This window comes from Channa argus, chromosome 10, assembly GCF_033026475.1.
Source record: "Channa argus isolate prfri chromosome 10, Channa argus male v1.0, whole genome shotgun sequence".
Lineage (NCBI taxonomy): Eukaryota > Metazoa > Chordata > Actinopteri > Anabantiformes > Channidae > Channa > Channa argus.
The window spans coordinates 20,400,188-20,421,253 of NC_090206.1; the positions used below are offsets into that span (position 1 = coordinate 20,400,188).

The 21,066-nt window shown below is 40.4% G+C and overlaps 1 protein-coding gene across 2 annotated transcripts in view; it reads right to left on the reverse strand.

Moving 5' to 3' along the window:
* Positions 1–21,066, reverse strand: part of slit3 (slit homolog 3 (Drosophila)) — a 222,756-nt gene that overhangs the window by 196,590 nt on the left and 5,100 nt on the right. For both annotated transcript variants that reach the window (XM_067518823.1, XM_067518822.1), the window contains exons 2-4: positions 11,297–11,368; positions 5,431–5,502; positions 1,641–1,712 (exon numbers count right to left, since the gene is read on the reverse strand). In XM_067518823.1, coding sequence (XP_067374924.1) covers positions 1,641–1,712; positions 5,431–5,502; positions 11,297–11,368 — 216 coding nt within the window. The remainder of the gene's footprint in view (positions 1–1,640; positions 1,713–5,430; positions 5,503–11,296; positions 11,369–21,066) is intronic.

Below are 21,066 nucleotides of genomic sequence, written 5' to 3' on the forward strand. Positions count from 1 at the left end.
GCTCACCTCACCATGGTCTTACAGCTCCTATACATGTCCTGCACCACAATAACATACTTCTCTGCCACTCCAGACGTCCTCATACAATACCACAGCTCTTCTCTCTGCACCTTGTCATACTCTTTCTCTAAACCTACCAAGACACAATGCAACTCCCTATGACCTTCTCTGTACTTCTCCATCAACATCCTCAAAGCAAATACTGCATCTATTGTACAATAATAATGCATTAATAAGAAGTTGTAGATGTGTACTGCCCAGCACCAATCTACAGGCAGCTTGGAATTAGAGCATGTTTCTGATAAAAAAAAAATTGCGAAAGATATGCACATGAGGTTTACTAACACTCCTGTACCATATTTCACTGCCAGTGTATTCAATATGTTTCAGATTATCTTGATATGTTTTGTCATATTATGACATTATAGTAATTATGGCATATTGGAAACCACTGGAACTGTGGCAAATCTAAGCTGACATGTCTTCTGTGAAAAGTTAAGCTACAACCCTTTCAAACCAACTTTTCAAAGCCAAAGGCACCAGGAGAGCTTTTCATTTGCAGTCCTTTACTTTCCATTGATCTAATTCAATTTCTGACGACCTAAAACACCTGAAACTTCAATAATGTCAAAAACACAAGACAACCATTGCAAGAAATGTAAGTTTTCATTAAATAAAGCTTACAGTAGCTTCCATGGCATTATATCCCATGGAAACTTTATAAAAGAAAATGCAAGAAAGGAGAAGTTTACGGTTCCAGATCTAGTATTTCCTATCCCTACACCTCACACATGCACACGCTCACAAGCACGCAATGCCCACATACAGATACTATGGTATAACAACACAGACAATGCATGCACATTCATTAGACATAAGGTATAAGCTATATAAGGTCAAGAATGTCGACAACAATAATAAATGCTGGTGTGGGCTGGAGACGCACATGCACACACAGTCTACAGCACCTCTAGCCTGACTTGAAGGAAGCCCAATATAAACAGCTATAAAGTTTAGAAGGTGTTTCAACCTTCAACCGAATCTGACAGACTCTCTCTGAGGATAAGACAAATAGAAAACCTGAAAAGTCAGAGTGCAGACACAGAGAGCACAGGGGAAGAAAAGGATACAGGGTGGATACACCGATGGGACTGAAGCAGAGAAAAGGGAAGAAAGAATGAGAACATGTTTGGGAATGTGAGATGAAAATCAGAGAGAAGGACGGCAAGTGGGAGGCTTCTTTGCATCAGTATGACCTGCTGTTACACTCCGAATACTCTGGGAAAACTCCATACTCCCAAATAAAAATTCCTCACCGGTCCAAGCAAAACATTCACTTCAGGCACACATTTACCTCTTAAAATCATGCATGTGCAAACACACATCTAACACACACACACACATTTCACCTCTCGACAGGAGCACAGAGCGGCACTGTGTCACCTGGTGCAGGACTTGAACCCTCAACCCAGATAAAAGTTCTGACATTGCACCATGGCTGTGTTTGGAAATGGATCAGGTAACACATCAAAAGAGACAGGAAAGAGGAGAGAGGGGGTGATGGAGTCAAACACTGATGGAACAGTTGGGGAAAGTGGGATTAATGGATGGGGGCATGGAAAACCAAGATGTGTACTCACAGTCGTCCTAGTTTGGGGTTGGACTGGAAGAGAAGCTCTGGGAGAAACTGGAGTTTGTTTCTGTTGAGACGACTGCAGAGAGAAAAGAGGGAGGAAAAGAACAGTAAATATAGTTTTAGGAGGAAAAAACTTGTTTGATATTGTAAACCACAATATGAGCAGAAGCAGGCAAACACACACACTAATAAATCACTGGAACTCGTGCTTTTGTGTTGACTGAATCATCAAAGTATCACCTTAAAGGTCGGCAGGTTTATGGTTCACAGGACAAACTGATGGGAAAGTCTGTCTGGTTTCCTGTGATCATGACCTACAGGTTATCGTGCTATGTGCCGAGTGTGTGTGTTTGGGATATAGGTTATCACACTGCAAGCTTTCAGAAGCCAGTAATCACCATCGTCCCTGTGTGTGCTGCGACCTGAGAGGGAGATGAGGGAAAAAGGTTGAGATTCTGGCATCTTTCACTCATCTCTCCAAAGATAAATAATATTTTTGACATACATGTAGGTGAACTAAGTGTTTTGTTGCTTTATTTATATGGTCAGTTACAGGATTACAAAAATCCTAGAGCACTGCTGTACCCCAGTAGCACATTTTTACTGGCTTAATTTGTTTCTGACACCAGTGCACAAAATGCAACAGCTTTGCCCGAGAAAGTCACACACTATTTATTTTGTCCTAAATAAAACTGACAGCTCATACATTCCGTATTTTTACCAGCACTGGCAAATCTAAACAAATATGAAAAGTGTTGCACTGCTGAATCCAAGCTTGTTGAGAAGTCATGTAGGTGCATGTAGCCAACAGAAACATTCACATATTATCTTTGTAAATAAATACCCCTTAAATGTTGGAAGGGTTGGATGGCTTTAATTACAAAATGGATACCAGTAAATTATTACAAGAATTAAGCTAAAACAACTCCTAATGCCATTTGAGTTAATTGTTTTTGTGTAAAATCACCTTCTCTATGCGGCTTTGTGATCATGGTAATGCTCCATCCTAGCAATCTTACTGGGCATTAGAAACCTCATTCTCGCCTCCAATGCCTTTCTATATTTTACGTGTGTAAAGCCATTCCATGTTTAGGAAGGTTGAACCGAGCATGAAATGAGCACATGGCAGTTATTTACAATGGAATGAGAAGGAGACGAAGATGGAGTGAGTGAAGGAATGGTGTCGACCAACAGAAAGACATGTGCGTGAAGACAAATTAAAAGATGATGTGCGTAAGGTTGAAAGATGTGTCTGCGTGTGCGTGTGCGTGTGTGTGTGTGTGTGTGTGTGTGTGTGTGTGTGTGTGTGTGTGTGTGTTTGTGGAAGCAGGGTGGGGTTGGCAGCAGCAGAGATCAATGAGGACAGTGTGAGGAGCAGGAGTGAAACTGTTATCAAGCTACCAAAGCATTTGGCTGTGAACGTAGGCGTGGAAGGAAAAAGGAGGGTGGAGGGTCACGAGGTCACAAAGTCGAATCTGTGCCAGAGAAGATGCAGATACCAACCTTTTAACCCCTCGTGATAATGATAATAGGACCCTGACTTCCCTCCTGTGTGCACCAATGGAAAGAGAGCTGCAGTCCAAGAAGAGTCACCCACCATTTGAAATAATCGACCCCTGTTCCTTCAAAATAACTACTGTTACTAAAGTAAAGCGTGTGATCGGCTGCTATTACAGTTATGAGTCATTTTAAGACGTTCGCTCACAGAAAAGTTGAGGTTTTTAGTCAAAGGATCCTCGGTGTGTTTTCAGACAATACTGATGAGTTTCTTCTACTGGAAACCTTTGAAATATTACCAATCCACAAGTCTATGGTAGTCATATTTTTAAAATGTGGAAAATTATCCCAGTTAGTCATATTCACAATAAAGTCCAGCTAAAAATATTTCAAGACTGAAGAGAACCCATATCGCGGGTTTACTACCTCAAAAACAAGAAGCCAGGTATATGCTTGAAAAAACAAATACAAAACACATGTCTGGAAAATTCCCTAATCTTTTAACTTCAATAATACACAGGACAGACAATTAGCCAATAATCACATTTTTACATTTCAGGTCATCGTTTTTTTCTTTTAAATGATTATGAGTTGAACTTCCCAAACATGTGACTTTATATGTGTTGACAAAAACGAATGTCCTTGCCCACAGAGGTGACTACATAAGCTCCGTATATCACACTGATTCAGCTCCAGGACCTCCCGTCCCTAACCTTTCACCCAGACAGGCACGACATTGGAGCCCTACCAAGTAAGCCTTTTTAAGAGCACTTCACTCTCTGCAAAGTTAAAATTATTCTAAATTAGGACCCATGATTGTATATCTCCGTAGTTTTTCTGTAATATTTAACAGTAAAAGCTCGCTTTTATTCTGTCTTTGATAACTATGTAAAACATGTCATCCTTGCACTGTGTGATGTATTTAGGACTGATGTTCCAAAATAGTCTACACTGTAATAAATATAGCAGAGTGCCATGGTGGGTCACGAGTGGCCATCTCATTCTCTGTGAGTTTTGACACAACTATTTAGCCTAAGCTCTTCTCTTCCCTCACCCCTCACCCCTGACCCTTCCTGACACACTGCATTAAAGAGCCTTTAAACATTAAAGCAGCAATCACCTGGCACTTTCACTATTGGATGTGTGATCACCATTAAGAGACAAAACACACATGTTGCCGTCACTCATATTCTGTTGTTTCTGTCCAGCGTCAGAAAAACTTTCAGAATTAACGTCGTTGTTTATCTGTGTGTCCCCGTCACTCTACTTTATGTCTTTAGTAGCCATCCAACTGTCAGTGGGACTGAAATTCCCATGCTCTTCATATTATGAAATTAAAGTACATGAGAATGCAGCAAAACTTACTAATCAAGCAATGAAATGCTCACATTTTAAATTCATAAACTTTTAAATGTCTCTGCACCACTCCCACTGCTGTGAGTCTGAAGCACCACTTCAAAATAAGCTCAGCTATGGAAAGTTTTTCCAAAAGAGTTTTATATGTAGCTTCAAATTGGTTACTGTTAGAAATCCAATAAATGCAACTATCTCAAAACTAAGCAGAGACTTCAGATCACTGAAGAAGCATTCATCCAAAGTTTAAGTTTAAAAATGGTGCTGTAGTCAGCTTAAGACTTTCAATATGGCAGCCAGAAGGTGTGTTGCATCACATAAAAGTCTAAACTTCTGGCTGATTTCTCAAGTGATAACATCTGAAAACGCACAAATCACCAGTGCATCACTGTGTATTCTTGGTTCATGCTTCTGAATCATTACCATGAAAGAACGTCTTCCTGTAAAGCTCTCTGACTGACATCCCTCCAAAGCACACAGTCATAAACATTCAGGTGTGTGTGGGGGGAGCCCAGCAGTGTGCACTGACACCTCAATTCTGTTGACTGGAGCCTTAGTGTGAACCGACGGACACACACACGGAACAAGGCAATATCTATGGCTGATTCCAGGGTGGTGTGTGAAGTGGCTGGATGCGGGTATCATTCAGGTGCAGCCTGTGCACATATGCTTTACAGAATGAGCAAGCAGTAACAGAAAACCAGAGGTGTGTGTGTGTGTGTGTGTTTGGCAAAATGGGAAACAGGAGTAGGAGATCAAATATCTGCATGCACTTGAAAATATTTATGTTGTGATTTACGTGTGTCTGTGCATTTTAGTAACCTAGTGTGTTCTACGTGTGACAGCCACCTTTAGAGGTTTAGTTTGTGCATTTTCTCACTCTCTCTCTCACACACACACACACACACACAACATAGCAGTACAACACTGATTTTTGTACTTACAGTCTCTCCAGCAGCCTAAGGTCTTGGAAGGCTCCTCTCTCAATGACACTGATCTGGTTGTCCTCCAAATGACTGCCAGGGTGAACATAGAGAGTGACGTGAGAAAAGAACAGAATCAGAACGAATCAGAACAAATCAGAAATTCAAAGGGAATACCAACAGTTACATTTAGAAAAATAGCAAAGGCAATTAAAACTAATAATGTGTATCACAGGAAGAAATAACTTAAATAGTTGTAGCTCTCATTTTTTTTAACATAACTTTAATAACATGAACAACTGAAGAACAGCTGCATATCTAACCACAGCTAGTTTCCCCAGCTGACCTGCAGGTTCAAACAAGAGGAAGAAACACCAGATAAATCACATTTCTGGCCAATGCAAACAGCAAAAATTGGCTGCTTGCCAGAGAGAAATAGAGCGATTTCAAACACTGAGAGACACTTGGACTTTTTAAAAAATTTAGTTTTATAAACAAGCAATCAGTGTGCTGAAGAAACGAGTCTGGCATAAAGCACAAAGCTTAAAAAGTTTTAAGACATGCAACATTTCACAAATGTCACGATCTAGTGAGCCAAAACAAACAATTAACAACCCATCCCTCTTCCATCCCTCAGTGGATATTGTCTCGATTTTCTGTCTCCGAGTGTAACACATATTTCTCTTTTTGCCTTTGTGCTCTGTGTGCTGTAATGTTTTTGGGACAAATCCACAGATATGCTTGTTTATATTTCCTGCCTGTGGATTTTAAGTGTGACATTTTTTGAGAGAGGGGAGGGAAGGGGAGGCTGATAGAAGAGAGGAGCTAATGTGAGAGGAAAGGAAGAGAAGGGTTTAACTAAAGGGAAAAGAGAGGAAGGAGGAGGCAGACAGAGAGAGGAAATATAGATGCAAAAAGCAAAGAACCAAAAATGACAAATCTGATGAATAAAAAAATAAATAAATAAATTAAAAAAGAAAGTAAGAAAAACAGAGCCAAAAATAAATAAATAAATAAAAGGGGTTGTATCAAACAGACACCGTCTGGCCTGCCATGTGGACCTTGAATTGTTTTGGCATGATCTCCCTTTGAATATTCCTTCTAAGAAAATGTTTAGGCATGCAGCTGTATTTCATCCATTAATCCATGGTCTGTCATACTGTCTCTTTATACAAACACACAGGAAAACACACACACTCACACACACACACACAGGCATTCTGTTGGGACAGCAACATGCACTTGGCTGGAAGATTACAGACTCAGACAAACACTCAAACATGAAATCATGGAAACGCACATAAAGAAAATAACTATTTGCAAACAAAGATGCAGAGTTTGTTTTGATTTGTATCCATTTCTGCGTGAATATGTCCAAAAACTATGATCAGATTTTTATGCAGGTTCTATAACCACATAAAGGGAACCCAGTGAGACTAAACCATTACACTTTCCGATTATTTATTGTGGAAAATAATCCAGTTTAGATATTTATGTGTGGAAAAAGTATGTGAACCCGTACCTGGAGCAGCAATGACTTCAACTAGACACTATCAGTAACAGTTTATCAGCCCTGCACGGAAAGATTTCTAACATAACAGCTTCAACTCAGGGAGGCTGGTTGGCTTCTTTGCACGAACTTCCTGCTTTGGGAGCTTCCACAGCATTGCTCAGTCATTCAGAAAGGTCAGAACTCAGGAACTCAGCCATTCTAAAACATTTGTTTGGTAGAACAGCCTGGGTGTTTCACGTGACTGTCTTGCTGCACAATTCACTTTCTATTGAGCTTTAGTTGAGAAATGAATACATTTAAATTTTCCCGTAGAATTTGTCTGTACAGCTTAAAAATCATAGCTCCATTAATTGTAGCAAGTCATCGTGTCCAGGGGCAGCAAAGTGATAGTGCCCCCACAATGGTTCACAGATGAGATAAGGTTCTTAAGCTGGAATGCAGTGTTTGTGGCAGTTGTCAAACATAACACTTCTCATTTACGCCAAAACGTTTACTTTGGTCTCATCTGTTCACAGTACATTCTTCCAACAGCCTTCTGGCTTACCCACATGGCCTTGAAAAAACAGGAGACAGAGAGTATCAATAGTGTTGAATATTCTCCATTTGTACACAGTCTGTCTAACGGTCAACAAGTGGAATCCAAACTCATTAGAAGTTTTTTTTTTTTTAACCCTTTCCTGCCTGGTGAGCATCAACAACTTCAAAAATCTACTTTGCTCAAGTCAGGGCACATTTCTGCAAAGATGGTATTTACCCTTGTTAATTAAATAATGATAAAAAAGATTGTAACACCAGCCAATTTCCCCTTCGGGGATCAATAGTTTTTTGTTTTGTTTTTTATCAAAGAGTAACAAAACCAGTCAAAATTGGAAATATAAAGAACCATATCTGCTGCATACATTCAGAAACACTTACACGATTTCAAACAAATGCTATAGCCAAGTCATAACAATTGCAGCAAAAGTTTAAACTCTCTGCTAACAAAGGCAAACACACTGACAAGTATGATTATATACATTACAGTAGATGCATAGACAAACTTAGCACTAATGAGCAATGTCAGGTACGTGTGTCCAAATGCGCAAACATAGATGAACAGTTATGCACTGGTAGCAACATAAACATAAGCACGGGCTGACTCCATTCCATCAGTCATAATTCCAGTCCAGACAGCAACAATTGAGCCTGTTTATTCTAGTCAAGCTTAGTGTTCTCCGTTCTGATAGGAAAGCGCATCACATGAAACCAGGAAAAGGCTAAATCAAGACGTAACTTTGAGTAACTGTCAGTTTATTTGTCCAAATGAGGGATCAACTGCACGGAGATTTATTCAATGAAGATTAGAAAGGCAACAGATTTTACGCCAAACAGATGGTGTGGGGAGCCGATGCTGGCACTTTATTCAGATGAGGTATTGTTTTTATATTGGTTTGTATCAGGCATTAGTCATCGACTGAGAGACGAAGAAAAGAAAGAAAACGTATTGATTTCATGTGTGTGGGGCCTGGTGTGTCTAATAACCCTTTCACCGAACCATATTAGAACGTCTAAGCAACCATCAGAAAAAGCTAAATGATGTCATGCTACCTTATGGCAAACTGAGAGCCCTTGGCCTTCAGGGGATATTAACTTTATTTATTATTTACTCACAAAGGGTGAAACCACATTGTGTTGCTCCAGCCAAATGTCCAATATCAAGTACAAGGTTTCACCTCCATCTCAATTTGTTTGAAATTATTCAATTTTACCACAATCTGGAAGAAATCTTGCAGACTACATCTGCCAAAGATATTTCGCTAAGTGTTGCGCACGCATAATGCATGCAGAGACAAGCTGAGTCCATGATTAGAGCACGACAGCCTGACCGCTCGGAGTTAAGAATATTCAGGCTGCTGGATTAAATTACAGTATTTTTTTTCTATGAATGCGTTAATTCAGATTACATCAGACAGTCTGATTAAGGTGTTTAAAAGAGGTCAAATTCTAAGTCCGTACAGATGCTTTTTGGCGGTTCACAAATATAGCTACGTTCAGACATATTTCATTCCTTTAAAAGCGCTGGGAGCGATCTCATCTCTCTCACACCTTGATTACTGTAACTCTTAGCACTGACCAAGGAGCTGTAGCTCACCTGCAGGAGATGTTGCAGCTAATTTAATGCTAGGTATGATCGACAGGTGTCAGAACAGATCCACCCATGTTCAGAGTGTCCATGCAGACCCCTGTCCACCACATGGCTCATTTGTGTGTGTGTGCGCTGCAATTACCCTCTATAAGAAGGATGCTGAAAATGTTAACATGGAAGTTACATCCAAGTTTTGCCATGAGATGCATGTATTACTTAATTAGGCAGTAAACCCAGAGCTATGAATTCAGGTGTGTGTGTGTGTGTGTGTGTGTGTGTGTGTGTGTGTGTGTGTGTGTGTGTGTGTGTGTCAGAATGAGCAGGAGAAGAGAATTAGTGAGACAGGGGGGTCTGATAAAGTAATAGTAATACATGCTGACTAGAGATTAAGGTAAATGTTACAGTCTGTGTGACTGTGTGTGCTTGGTATGTATGTGTGAGAGAGGGCGACTGTCTGAGTGTGTACTTTCTCAGACTATCTCCTCTCTTTCCCAAGCCATCTCCTCCCCGTTTCTTTAAGAGATTTAGAGTGGCGAAATGTCACAGCAGTTTATCACCAGACCACATGAAACAAGCTGCTGGCCCACCACACGCAAACACTCGCGCACACATAGCCTTTCGCTTCTTCTCACCCTCTCTCAAGTACACAGGATACCCACAAATAAAGGTCTCTCTCTTGCTCTCTTTCTCCATTTTGCTCCAACACACACAGAAAGCCACAATGGTCCATATAAGTATGGTTATAGTTAAACAAGTGCATTTACAAATGCAGACACACACATGCACAGACTTATTTCCAGTCCGCAGCTTAGTTTGTGCTGGGAGTGTATTTTTATCTGGTGGTCTGGGTAAAACAGAGTGAGGAGGGAAACTGCATGCAGCCAGTGGTGATTATAGTTATTACAGCTCACAGACACAAACACACACATACAGACACACACATACAAATTTGAGCCACTTGAGGCAGAGGAGTTACAGATTCCTCATTGTCAATTAGGAGAGCTGAGGAGAGATGGGGAGTCACACTGCTACATATAGGACAACTAACAACTATCAGTAAAGATTCTGGCAAATTGTTTCTGAAAATAAAACGCATATAATGTTTATATTTTGAAAATAATGTCCAAGTTTACTGATAGACTGCACTTACTAAACAGACTTCAGAGGGGCTTTCAACCGGACCAGCTCAGTTGTTTCATCGAATATTTGAGGCCCCCAAACTAAAATAATGTATGAGCAGAGAGTGTGTGGCTGGAATCACCATATAAGGCTTCTTTGTGGCCAGAATGTACAGAAGAAACAATTACAGTGAAGAAAAAACATTTCCGTTCATTTCAGCAATTTCCCTCCACATACAGAACTCAAAAGTGATCATTCAAAATTTGTGCACAATTCAAAAACAGTAAAAGTGCAGACATGAAGGATTCATACACCTGTGCAAAACAATTCCTGATGTTCTGTACAAAATCCCTCTTTTCGATCACAACACATATGGAGAAGGGCTGAAATGTGGGGGGACAACTCTGTTATACTGCCTTTTCTAATAATTCATAAGGACCATTTTAACCTGGGCTACATACAGTACAACTGAGACCGATCAAAGGGTGTTGTTGGTAATTACGTCAGTTCTCTAAGTGTATATTATATCAGAGAGATGTGAGATACAGTGGAGAACTGTCACACTGAGATTCATTTTACTGTTTTACATTGATATTATATTAATCTCTTGTTAAAAATTGTAAAAATTAAAAGCAGTTTAATCTGTGTCTATATCCCAATCGGTTAACAAAGTGTTATGTTGCTTATTTTAACACTTTTAAATTCACCATTATGCCATTTGTTAACCTTGTAGATTTTCAGTAATTACAATACACCGGTCAATGAAACACCTCGCTTTGATACCAGTGGAAATCCAGAAGGGCCCATATCTAAACGACTAGTTGTTTGTCATTTAGTTGTTTATCGGTACCATCTAAATTAAACATAACATAACACAACATAACCTAGACCTTCTGATCTGTCACCTCTGTGCTTATGTTCTGGTAAGATGCAGGTGTCTAAAGTTTATTTACAGTTGGGGAAAGATTGATAATGCTGCGACGTATAATAGTAACACCATTTAATGGTTAGTTGGAGAATTGACGGTGTCGCACACTAACCCGTTAAATAACTGGCTTAACAATCCATGAGTAATTTCAGCAGCACTGAACGACTTACTATTAAATGTTAAAGGGAGGAAACAAGCTTACAGAATTCTGAGGTTCTTGAGGCCAGAGAAGTCCACTTTAGTGATCCTGGTGATGTTGTTTCTGTTCAAATCCCTACAGAGAGAAACAGAGAAACAAATGTGATCAACAATATGATACAGTGTCTTCAAAGCATGTCGTTTTATATGGAACATGCTAAAGGTTGAAAAGGCATCAGTGAGGACCCACTAAGTGCATGTGTGTGTCTTTGTCTCTATTTGTTCTCACTCTGGCAAATTAGCGAACGTGACAGTCAAACAGAATGTGACTTCCCCCCCCCCAGACACACACTCCCAAGACATACAAACGCTATGACTTTACACAATTTGGCATGTAAGTAACCTCACATCTAAACTCATGTAGAGCTCCAGCTGCAAATTATTGAGAAGGAAATTTTCCACCTAAAAAAAAGACAGAAAGAAAATTAAAACAACAACAACAAAAAAAAGGCATGAAATTATTTTTTTCTTTCCATCATCAGAGTTTAAAAGCTTATCGTGTTTCCTGGCTGTCATTCAATCTGTTTGAACTACGGCGGCACAACGTATACATACTGCAATATGACCTGACTGTGTGTGTGTGTGTGTGTGTGTGTGTGTGTGTGTGTGTGTGTGTGTGTGTGTGTGTGTGTGTGTGTGTGTGTGTGTGTGTGTGTGTGTGTGTGTGTGTGTTTATAGACTGGTTCCTTTTGTACGGGTATGCTGTTTATTGAAACGCTGTCGCACTGGAGGAATTAGGGCAAGGAAAAAAAAACCTCACACAGACAGTGTTTCCAGAGAGCGCACACAAACAACACACACAATTTTCTCTCCTATTTCACACTCACAATTCTCTGTAAGCTTTTACTCACCCTCTCTTACTCATAGACACAAACTCACACATGCACATAAACAGAATGGGGTTTTGCAAAGGCAGCCTGTGTGTGTTTTTCATAATACACCTAAACATTTATAAATCTGATTTAAGACCATATTAGATTTCAAAAGGCTTCCCCAAGCTGCAATGGCAAGGACCACTAATAGGAGCCATACCCTGACATGAGACGGGAAGGACGGTGTGGGTGAGGGCAGCGATTCCCAAAGCCCAAAATGTGGTTCAGGCCAGGGTCCACCAGGAGACCTTGAAAGGGCTTCATGATAATGAATAGTTCAATATTTCAACTGATACAATGGGAGGTCACATAAAATGATTGTGTTTTGCAAAGATTCCAACCCAACGCAGTACAGACAGTGATCTAAATGGAAAGCAGCAGCAGTGAGAAGAGAAGAGATTCAAATCTGCACTAATTTGCATTTTTTAAATTAATCAGTCAAATGATTATACATCGTGACAGGCCCGCAGAGAATTATCCCATGACTCTTTTGTTTCCCTGAGATTTATGGAGCATTTTATCATCGTTAAGCTTTTGTGTTTTGGTTTTACAGCCCACAGGTTTATGGTTGGGTTCGTTCTCACCACTATCATCAACCTCATTTCCAGTTACAAGAGGCAGCTGCTTTTTAGCCAAACAGCTCAAACAGCGGACAAACCTGTCAACTAGCTGAAGAATGAAGTGACGCATTTGTTTATCGAGAGTCAGTGGAGACCAAAACAGAACTACAAGCAGTCTGAAAAGTGAATGCACATTAAGCAGGGGGTCAAATGAATGCTAATGTTGCCCCATTTGTGCTTGTACCTGATGAAATGTCAAAAAATTTTAAAAACCCTTACAGAAACCTTAAGTAATCTATTTATAGATTTTCATGCTCCCATGTGAGCATAAATGAAGCCAACCATTTTTTGCACTACACTGTCTGAACATTTTTAAGTAAAGTTTTACAAAGTGGCAGTGTGTGCTCCAAGCCTAAGGGGGGTTTGGTAACTGACCAGTGTAATAACAAAATCTCAGTTTTGAGGTGACCCAGGGAGCCATTTTTTCCACCTCTTTCACTTATTTCCCGTCAACTTTCTTTATGCCTAGCACAAATGCTAAAACCACCAGTGATTCTGAACTTAAACGTCAGCCCTGAAACTGTGTGCGTTCTGATGATGCTGCTGTCACTGCAATCACAGAGACCAGGTAGGTTTTTGACAATGAGCCACTTTGACATCATCCAGACTGTACTCGACTGGTGGTCTGTCACAAGCGTTCAGTACATGTGTATTTGCCAGTCCCTTAGAAAGCAAGGCAGCTGGATAAGCATTATTAGAAGCTCTTTCTCTGCTCGTTCAGGTTTTTCTTCCTTAACTTTCTCTATCTGGACCATCTCCTTTGCCTACTCGCTGCTCTTTTAGTCCTTCACAGCCAGCTTCACCCCTGTGTTCCCAGACTTCCTCTCCATTTTTTTCCTATGTAATCTGCCGCTTTTACAGGGTCTCCCCTCTCTCAATCTCTCATGTCTTATCTTTCTCTGTTCCACAGTTGACTAAACACTTTGCCTTTTTCAATTTCTCTCTCTTCCCCCTAATCTTTCCTCTTTTATCTCAATCTTTCACTCTATTACAATTGGCTACATTTTCCTACCGTTCTCTCTTTTTTTTGTCTTTGAGTTCTACTCTAATCTCTCCATCCTTATCTTCATCTTTCTCTCTGGACACGGTGGAAACTTCTGCTCTCGCCAGGGAAACAGCTCTGGAGTCAAACAAACAGTGACGATACAGGGCCAGCTGGAGTGTGGTCTAACATCACCGCTTAAAAACTGAAGAAGTCAAGGTCATTCTCAATGGCAAATAAGATGAGGTGTAAACTAATGATACTACTAGGGCTGCACCTATCTATTATTATTTTGTAGATTATTTTTCTCGAATAATCAAATAATCTATCAGTATCAGTTCAGTTTAATTTAGTTTAAATACATTAAAAGCAAAACTATCAGCAGATTTCTAACCCACTTCCAACTTTAACCTGTTTCTGTGCCTGCATGTGCAGAGATGGAAGGTTAGGAATCGAGAGCATAACAAATGGTTATACCAGCTAGAGCAGAATCTCGTATACTCGTTTAACCAGTGTTTTGGTAACCTGGCCTTATAGATCGGAAATTTGCCGACGTTGTCCGGTTGAGTTCAGGAGAAACTTTGACTTTACATGAGGTGTCAGTTTCTACGCTCATAATAAAATATCAATTTCAATTAGTTTCCAATTAATGATATATTTCTTTTATTTCTAAAGGCTGCACCTGTAGTTGATATTGTACAAACTTAAATGAGTAGACTGCATGTTATTCTTGAACTTAGTGCTGACTAACATTACTTAATGGTACAAATGCATCATTCACTGCTCTGGCTATTAGCCAGTGTGTTAGTTTAACTAACATTTATAGGTTATTAATGGATTAGACACTGACACAGAGTTAAGGAACTGACATAATGAGAAAATCTGTTCAGTTAAATTTTTTAAGGAACAGTTATTAACAGGGAAAACTAATCCTGCCTTTAAAGATCAGTGAACGTTGTGGCATATACAGTAGCTGGGGTGGTAGAGGGAGCCGTGACAGCAACCAATGTTGAGGAGTGTCTCAGGAGATTAATAGTGACTGTGGGGTTATAGCGGCTGAGATTTGCACCTGCTTAGATATGACTGGAATTAGCTGATAACCCCACAGCTGAGAGTTGTGCATTGAGATGAAGACTCAAATCTTGGGAACTTTGTGAAGCGTTGGAAAGATAGTTTAAAAATGATATTTTGAAAATAAAACCCATATACAATGGTAGGTAATTTTAGCTTTGCATCAAAGCTAAAATTTTATTCACATTGGATAAAAACCAAAAGTTTGTCTATGCAAAACTTGAATCAACCAAATATGTAACAACCTAAAGGACCTGAATAACATAAAGCTGATTGGACGGTCATTTTTGTGCACCTGGTCTGTTGAAGCTTGGGTGTCCAACCCACCCAGCAGTAAAGTTTAACTTTAAATTTCACTGACCAGCTGGCAGTGAGAAGCTAACAAGAAGCTTTAGTACAAAAACCCCAACCACTGCTTGTTTCCATTAAAGACAGAGGTAAGGCATGCGTGTGTGTTTGCAACCACAGGATAAGGCAAGAATGCAAACAGCAGGTGTTCGGGGAATTAATATACCATAGAAGACAAGAAACGCACACAAAAGGCAGAGACAACTCCCACCACATCTCCCCCTGGCCAACTGAAGTCAGTGAACCCTTTAGTCTTGCTGCCCTGGGCAGGAAAACCAGTTGACTTTCCTCACACACACACACGAATGCATGTGGTTAAGGAGCTGATTCACACAAAGCACAGCTTCATTGGCACAGACTGAAAAAAACAAAAAAAAAAAAACAACTCAACAAAAAACCTGAAATGACTTTTAGAAAGGAATGTTAAACAAATGACAGATCAGGTGACAAAGACTCCCTGGAGCTCAGTGTAATGAAAAGCTGTGGTAAACCCTGAAATATGAAGAGGATAGATGAGTTCAAATGTTTTGTATTGGTCAGTTGTGTCTTTTTCTGTCCAGGTCCATCTATCTCAATCCTTCTTGTTTCTGTTTCCTTGACCTTTGCTGTCTTTTTTCTTCTATCTGGGACAACAATGAAGAATAAGTACTGGAAACAGTTTCCTCTCTCATGTCTGTCTCTGTCTCCAACACTGTGACATTTCCTCTTTTAACTTTTACTCTCTGTGTATTAGGCCCTGCATCCCTATCTCTCCATCTCCTCCATTCTTTCCCTTTCATCCTTTGCTGTTGTCGGCCCAACGCTTCATTTCCGAATGAGTTTGCTTCCTATTCTAATCTCCTGTTATTTTCTACAAAGGTCTTTTACCACTTCATGCTCATGCGTCCTTTCTTGCTCTCCATCCTTCTCTCTGAGATAGGTATGCTCAATCTCGCCCCCTAAATTTCCCAGTTACGCAAGGAATCCTAATTGCCTTTTTCCTTTTCCTCTGAGCTCCACATTCTACAGTGTGTCTGTCACCACAAGCTGGGAGGAGGCGTCAAGCTGCTTCAAGATAAGGTTTCAGTGTAACTGAAATTTATCCACTTCAGTTGTGTGAATGGAACATTTACCAACACCTGCTCTGCCCTGATCACACTAATCGTATTCTTACTGGATTTGGATTCACATTAACAGTGTATTCACACTACAAGCAACAGCTGCCATTTAAAGTCAGTGGAAATCAGTGAATACAACCTCAATACGTGAGGCACAAACTAAGGACCCCAACAACGTGACATGAAAATAGCTGAAGAAGATCCACTTTATGCAGCAATGGGGTGCTAGAGTGACAACAAGGGAAGCATGGTGGTGGAGTGGTTAGCGCTGCTGCCTTACAGCTAGAATGTTGGGGGTTTCTGTGTGGAGTTTGAATGTTCTCCCTGTGCTTGCATGGGTGTCCTCTGGGTACTCCAGTTTCCTCGCACTGTCCAAAACATACATGTTAAGTTACATAGGATAAGCGATGGCAGATAATGGATGGGTGGATGGAGTGAAAACCAAGGATAATGCAAATCCTACAACTGGAAGATGCATGAACATGTCCTTGTCTCAGTTTACAGATCATGCATTGTTTACAAGAGTTTACAAGTTTTTTTGAAATGCGGGGCCTTTGCGGAACTTTGCTCTCTCTTACTGCTCTTTTAAATCTCTGTCAGAGTAATGCTAACAGGTAGTGAACAGCTCCCTGGAATACACAGCAATTATCAACTGGGAGATCTAAGGCATTCAATTTACGTACAAACAGATGCAAAAGGCATGTGAGCAAATAAGAACAAGCAAGTGCAGACACAGACAACACAAGGCTGGAGTTCAACACCTTCAAGGACACAAAGGTCCCATGAATCTTCATTTTCATCCCACAACCACAGTGCAGCTAAACCTCAGAAGCATTACTGAGATTATCAGACAGCCAAAGCTAGGATGAAGCTTATATGAAGAATTCCACCTGAGCAAAATCTATTGTTATATGGCATAGAAATCATCATTCTTCTCCCTGTTAGTTTCTCAAACTTCCAAAACCATGTCCCATCAGTCTTTAGATGGTCTATAAAAGAATAAGCAATCTAAAAAAAATAATTCCCAGTCAGTAAATAACTGATTGCGTTTCAATTAATCAGATTATTCATGCCAGGCCCCCTACCACTGCCATGATAACTACGTATGCAAAATTTACATAGCAGAGGCAAATATTTGCTAACACTCTTGCAGCAAATGTGTTTGAAAGACAATGGTTTTCCTGGTGGGCTGTCTTTAGCTGCCACAGCAAGACAGTGATCCCACTGTTGGAGATTGTTTCTCATGTAGGCTATGCATGCTTCTCAGAAACAGTCTCACACTTGACATTTAACATTTTGTCTGGCCAACGCTCCTAACCACACATTTGTCACAATGGATAAAAAAAAACTGCTGTGTTTGTACAAATAAGCTCCTGGCTTGTGTCTAGAATGTTAACAATGCTGGGGGAAACTAAACAAAAGGTGGGAGAACTTCTTCGCCAAAAAACAAGGAGTAAAGTAAGAGGAGAGGAAGCAGAAAAGGGAGCCATTATTCAGGAAAATACTTTCCCCTACAGCAGACTGAAAGGACATTCGCTGTTACTGTAGAAATCTGGTCTGAATGATCGGTACTACGCCTCAGTTTTACTCGTTAGTATTTCATGTTTGCTGTCTTTCTAAGTTATTGTTGTTTGTTTTAACCCTTTATCCCACATCACTCCTCTATTCTTTTCCTGCTTGTTTCTTAATGCACCTCTTAACGCACTTCTGTTGCATGCAACATTCAAGACTGAACTATGTCGAAATCTGTGGAAGTAATGTGTCTCTCCTCTGCATTTCATCATCTATTGCTTTGCTTTCTGTCTGTCTCCCTTATAGTCTCTATTCAGTGTTATTGAGTGAATTTTCACTTGCTGGTGTTGCTGTTAACCACGCAGGCTTGACCACATTAGGGAGTCGCCTGCAAGCATCCCTCTCTTTTAGAGTCACAAGCCAAAAAGGCAGTAAAGGAGCACTGTATTTGGTTAGCTCTTTTCTTTGCTGGAGTTTATAAGGATGCATTGCTTTTGTCTGGATTTACTACTGCTTTACTGTAAGCGAATATGGTGGAGGTGGGGCTGGAGGGGTAATTTGGCCGCTGAGAGGCCACTTGACAAGAACAAGCACTGCTGCTTCCTCAACAGAGGCCAAGCCAGAGAAAACGAGAGTGAGAGGACAAGAGCAGGATGAGAGAGTTTGAGATGAATGACAGATTGAAAGAGACAAAAGTGATGCAGAAACATGCATATGCACAAAAGAGGAACTGGTTTCTCCATAAGCTTCCATCCCTACATAAAAAGGCTGTCAGACTGAGCTTTACTGAATATTCAATAAAAAAATGGAAATGTATGCTTTAAGTCATTCTACATACATATCGCATGCCTCGTGTGCACAAGTGAACACAAACATAAATCTGAGGAGAGAAACAATGAAAAAAAGAACGTCCCTTCAGAAAGGATATAATGGGTTGCTTTGGTGACAGAGGCCTAACAAAACAGTGGCATAGCTTGTTAACATCAAACAACTCTAAACACACTGCACACAGTCAACACGCACGCACACACACACACACACACACACACACAACCCAGACTTGGCATTATAGTAGGACACACATTCTGAACCCCTTCGGTCTGCTGGCTTCTGTTTCAGCAGAAAGTCACAGAAGGTCATTCGTGACTCTGGGTAGTTTCTGTGTGACACAGTCCCTCTACTTCTTTCTTGTGTTATGTCAAAGTTTCCATATACTGCACGTTTAATCCAATGAAAGCCTGAGTCTTGTGTGTGTGTGTGTGTGTGTGTGTGTGTGTGTGCCTAATGATGAGTGTGGCTGCATGCAGAAATTCTCCTGTGTGCTTTAAGTACTTTAAGTATGTACTTTCATTTGAAATATGAATGCACCTTTTTTGGCTGCTTTTCACTGCTAGAAATAAGTCCTTTAGGTCTAAAACAAAATTGTATTTTCATATAATCTGGGCTTTATATTAAGAGTTTGAGCCATCAAGTCATCATTCCTACATGTAATAATAGTACTTCACACTCCAAGCTAATTCTCATAATAGGAACCAGAAGCTACCAGACAATGAGCCAAACAGTTCTAGAACCAAGGTTATCAAAAGTTACTTGGATGAGGAAATGAAATAAACCCCCTAAATTGTTTGCTGCTGTTGTCTATCATATTTGAGAGACTCTCTTATAATCCATACGTTCAGCACATGCACACTGTGTTTTTGAGGGATTTCAGAAGCACTCGATCCCAGTTTGTCCTCCAAATGAAGGTGGCCTAACTGGTGGCTTGTTTACACCCCATTTGATCATCTAACCACTAAACTGTTGGGTTTGCTTCACATATTTCTTTGGAAAATAATGTAACACGATAAGTACTGTATTTGTAATGTAATGAGTAAATAAACAAATCAATGGTCAAAACCCCTAAAAAAAATAGGACCCAAATTGTGATAAGCCATAATTCTCCTCTAATGGTTAAGTTTAGGATCAGCTTGGGTTGGGGTTTGGCGTATAGTTGTGATGGTTACAGATGGGGATATCACTCTGTGAGAGAGGGTCCTTAAGTGCAGTGCAATTATGTGTACATTCAAGCACATTCATGTTCTTTGTGTGTTCATGCGTTTGTATTAATGTAGTTCCAGACAGCATTTTCCCAGAAGGGCAGCACCCAGTGTCAGTGCCAGCTGGCTGCCTCGTCTGCACACCGAAAGTCATTACACAGAAAGGTCGACTGCCCACACGCTTAAGAAAATTGGGAACAAGAAAAATCACCCACTGACCCAGAGCTGGAGCCTAAATATCGGTTACCCTCGCTCGTGCCATTTGGCATACCATAACTGAATCGAGCAGAGTCGGAAGGGAACAAAATTGTTACCGCGAGATGGCCACAGATGATAGGCGTGACATTAAGAGGCTGCATGAGAACAGCAAGCTCATTGTGGTTTTTACTTCTTAGTTTAGGCTTGTCTGCTATAGCAATAACACTCTGCTGCTCCTCAGATGTATTACATCACCATCGTACCCACGATAACAGTAAAGAACCCTCTTCGCAGAATGATGGCTTTTATTCAACAGTTGCCAAAGAATGTGCACTGACTGAAGCTTTCCTCAAAGTACTGAGCGCATAAAGAATCACAGCACCAAGAAAATACATCACTAATTAGCTCCCTGCTTTCCTCAAATGTATAAAGAGTCTAAACATAGCATGGTTAGCAGATATTCATTAGACTAATCTAAACTGTTGGAAAGAATCGTTGAATTATCAGACAGCATGGGTGTGGCTGGACCTTGTATACAACACAATATTATTTGCAATGACTTGAGGCGAGCGCTCAGACCACAGCTGGAAAGAGCTCAGCCAAAACTGAAGTGTACACCACAGCATTTCAGTGATTACAGATTGCTCTTGATACAATCAAATTATTTTTAAATTTAGGGGACGGAGACTGTGTCAGCACAAATTAGCTGGTTTGCTACATTCACAGGTTAGCAACACAAATCTCTCTATCACACACACACACACGATTTCAGTTCCACCATGAAATGCCATTTCATAGCTGAGGGTGTGGTGGTTATAGCATCTACTGACCAATCAACAGCAAGCTCTGATGAGAGCCAGAAGCAGAGGCTGAAACGTGTGTGTGTGTGTGTGTCCATTCTACACAGAGAAACACTCACTGATGTCTGCTTACACACACACACACACACACGCGCGCGCAGCGGCAGGAGCCTACAGTTGTGTGGTGGGTTGGCACACAGAGAGGAAATGAGAGCTGTGAAAACTCTACTGAAGAGAT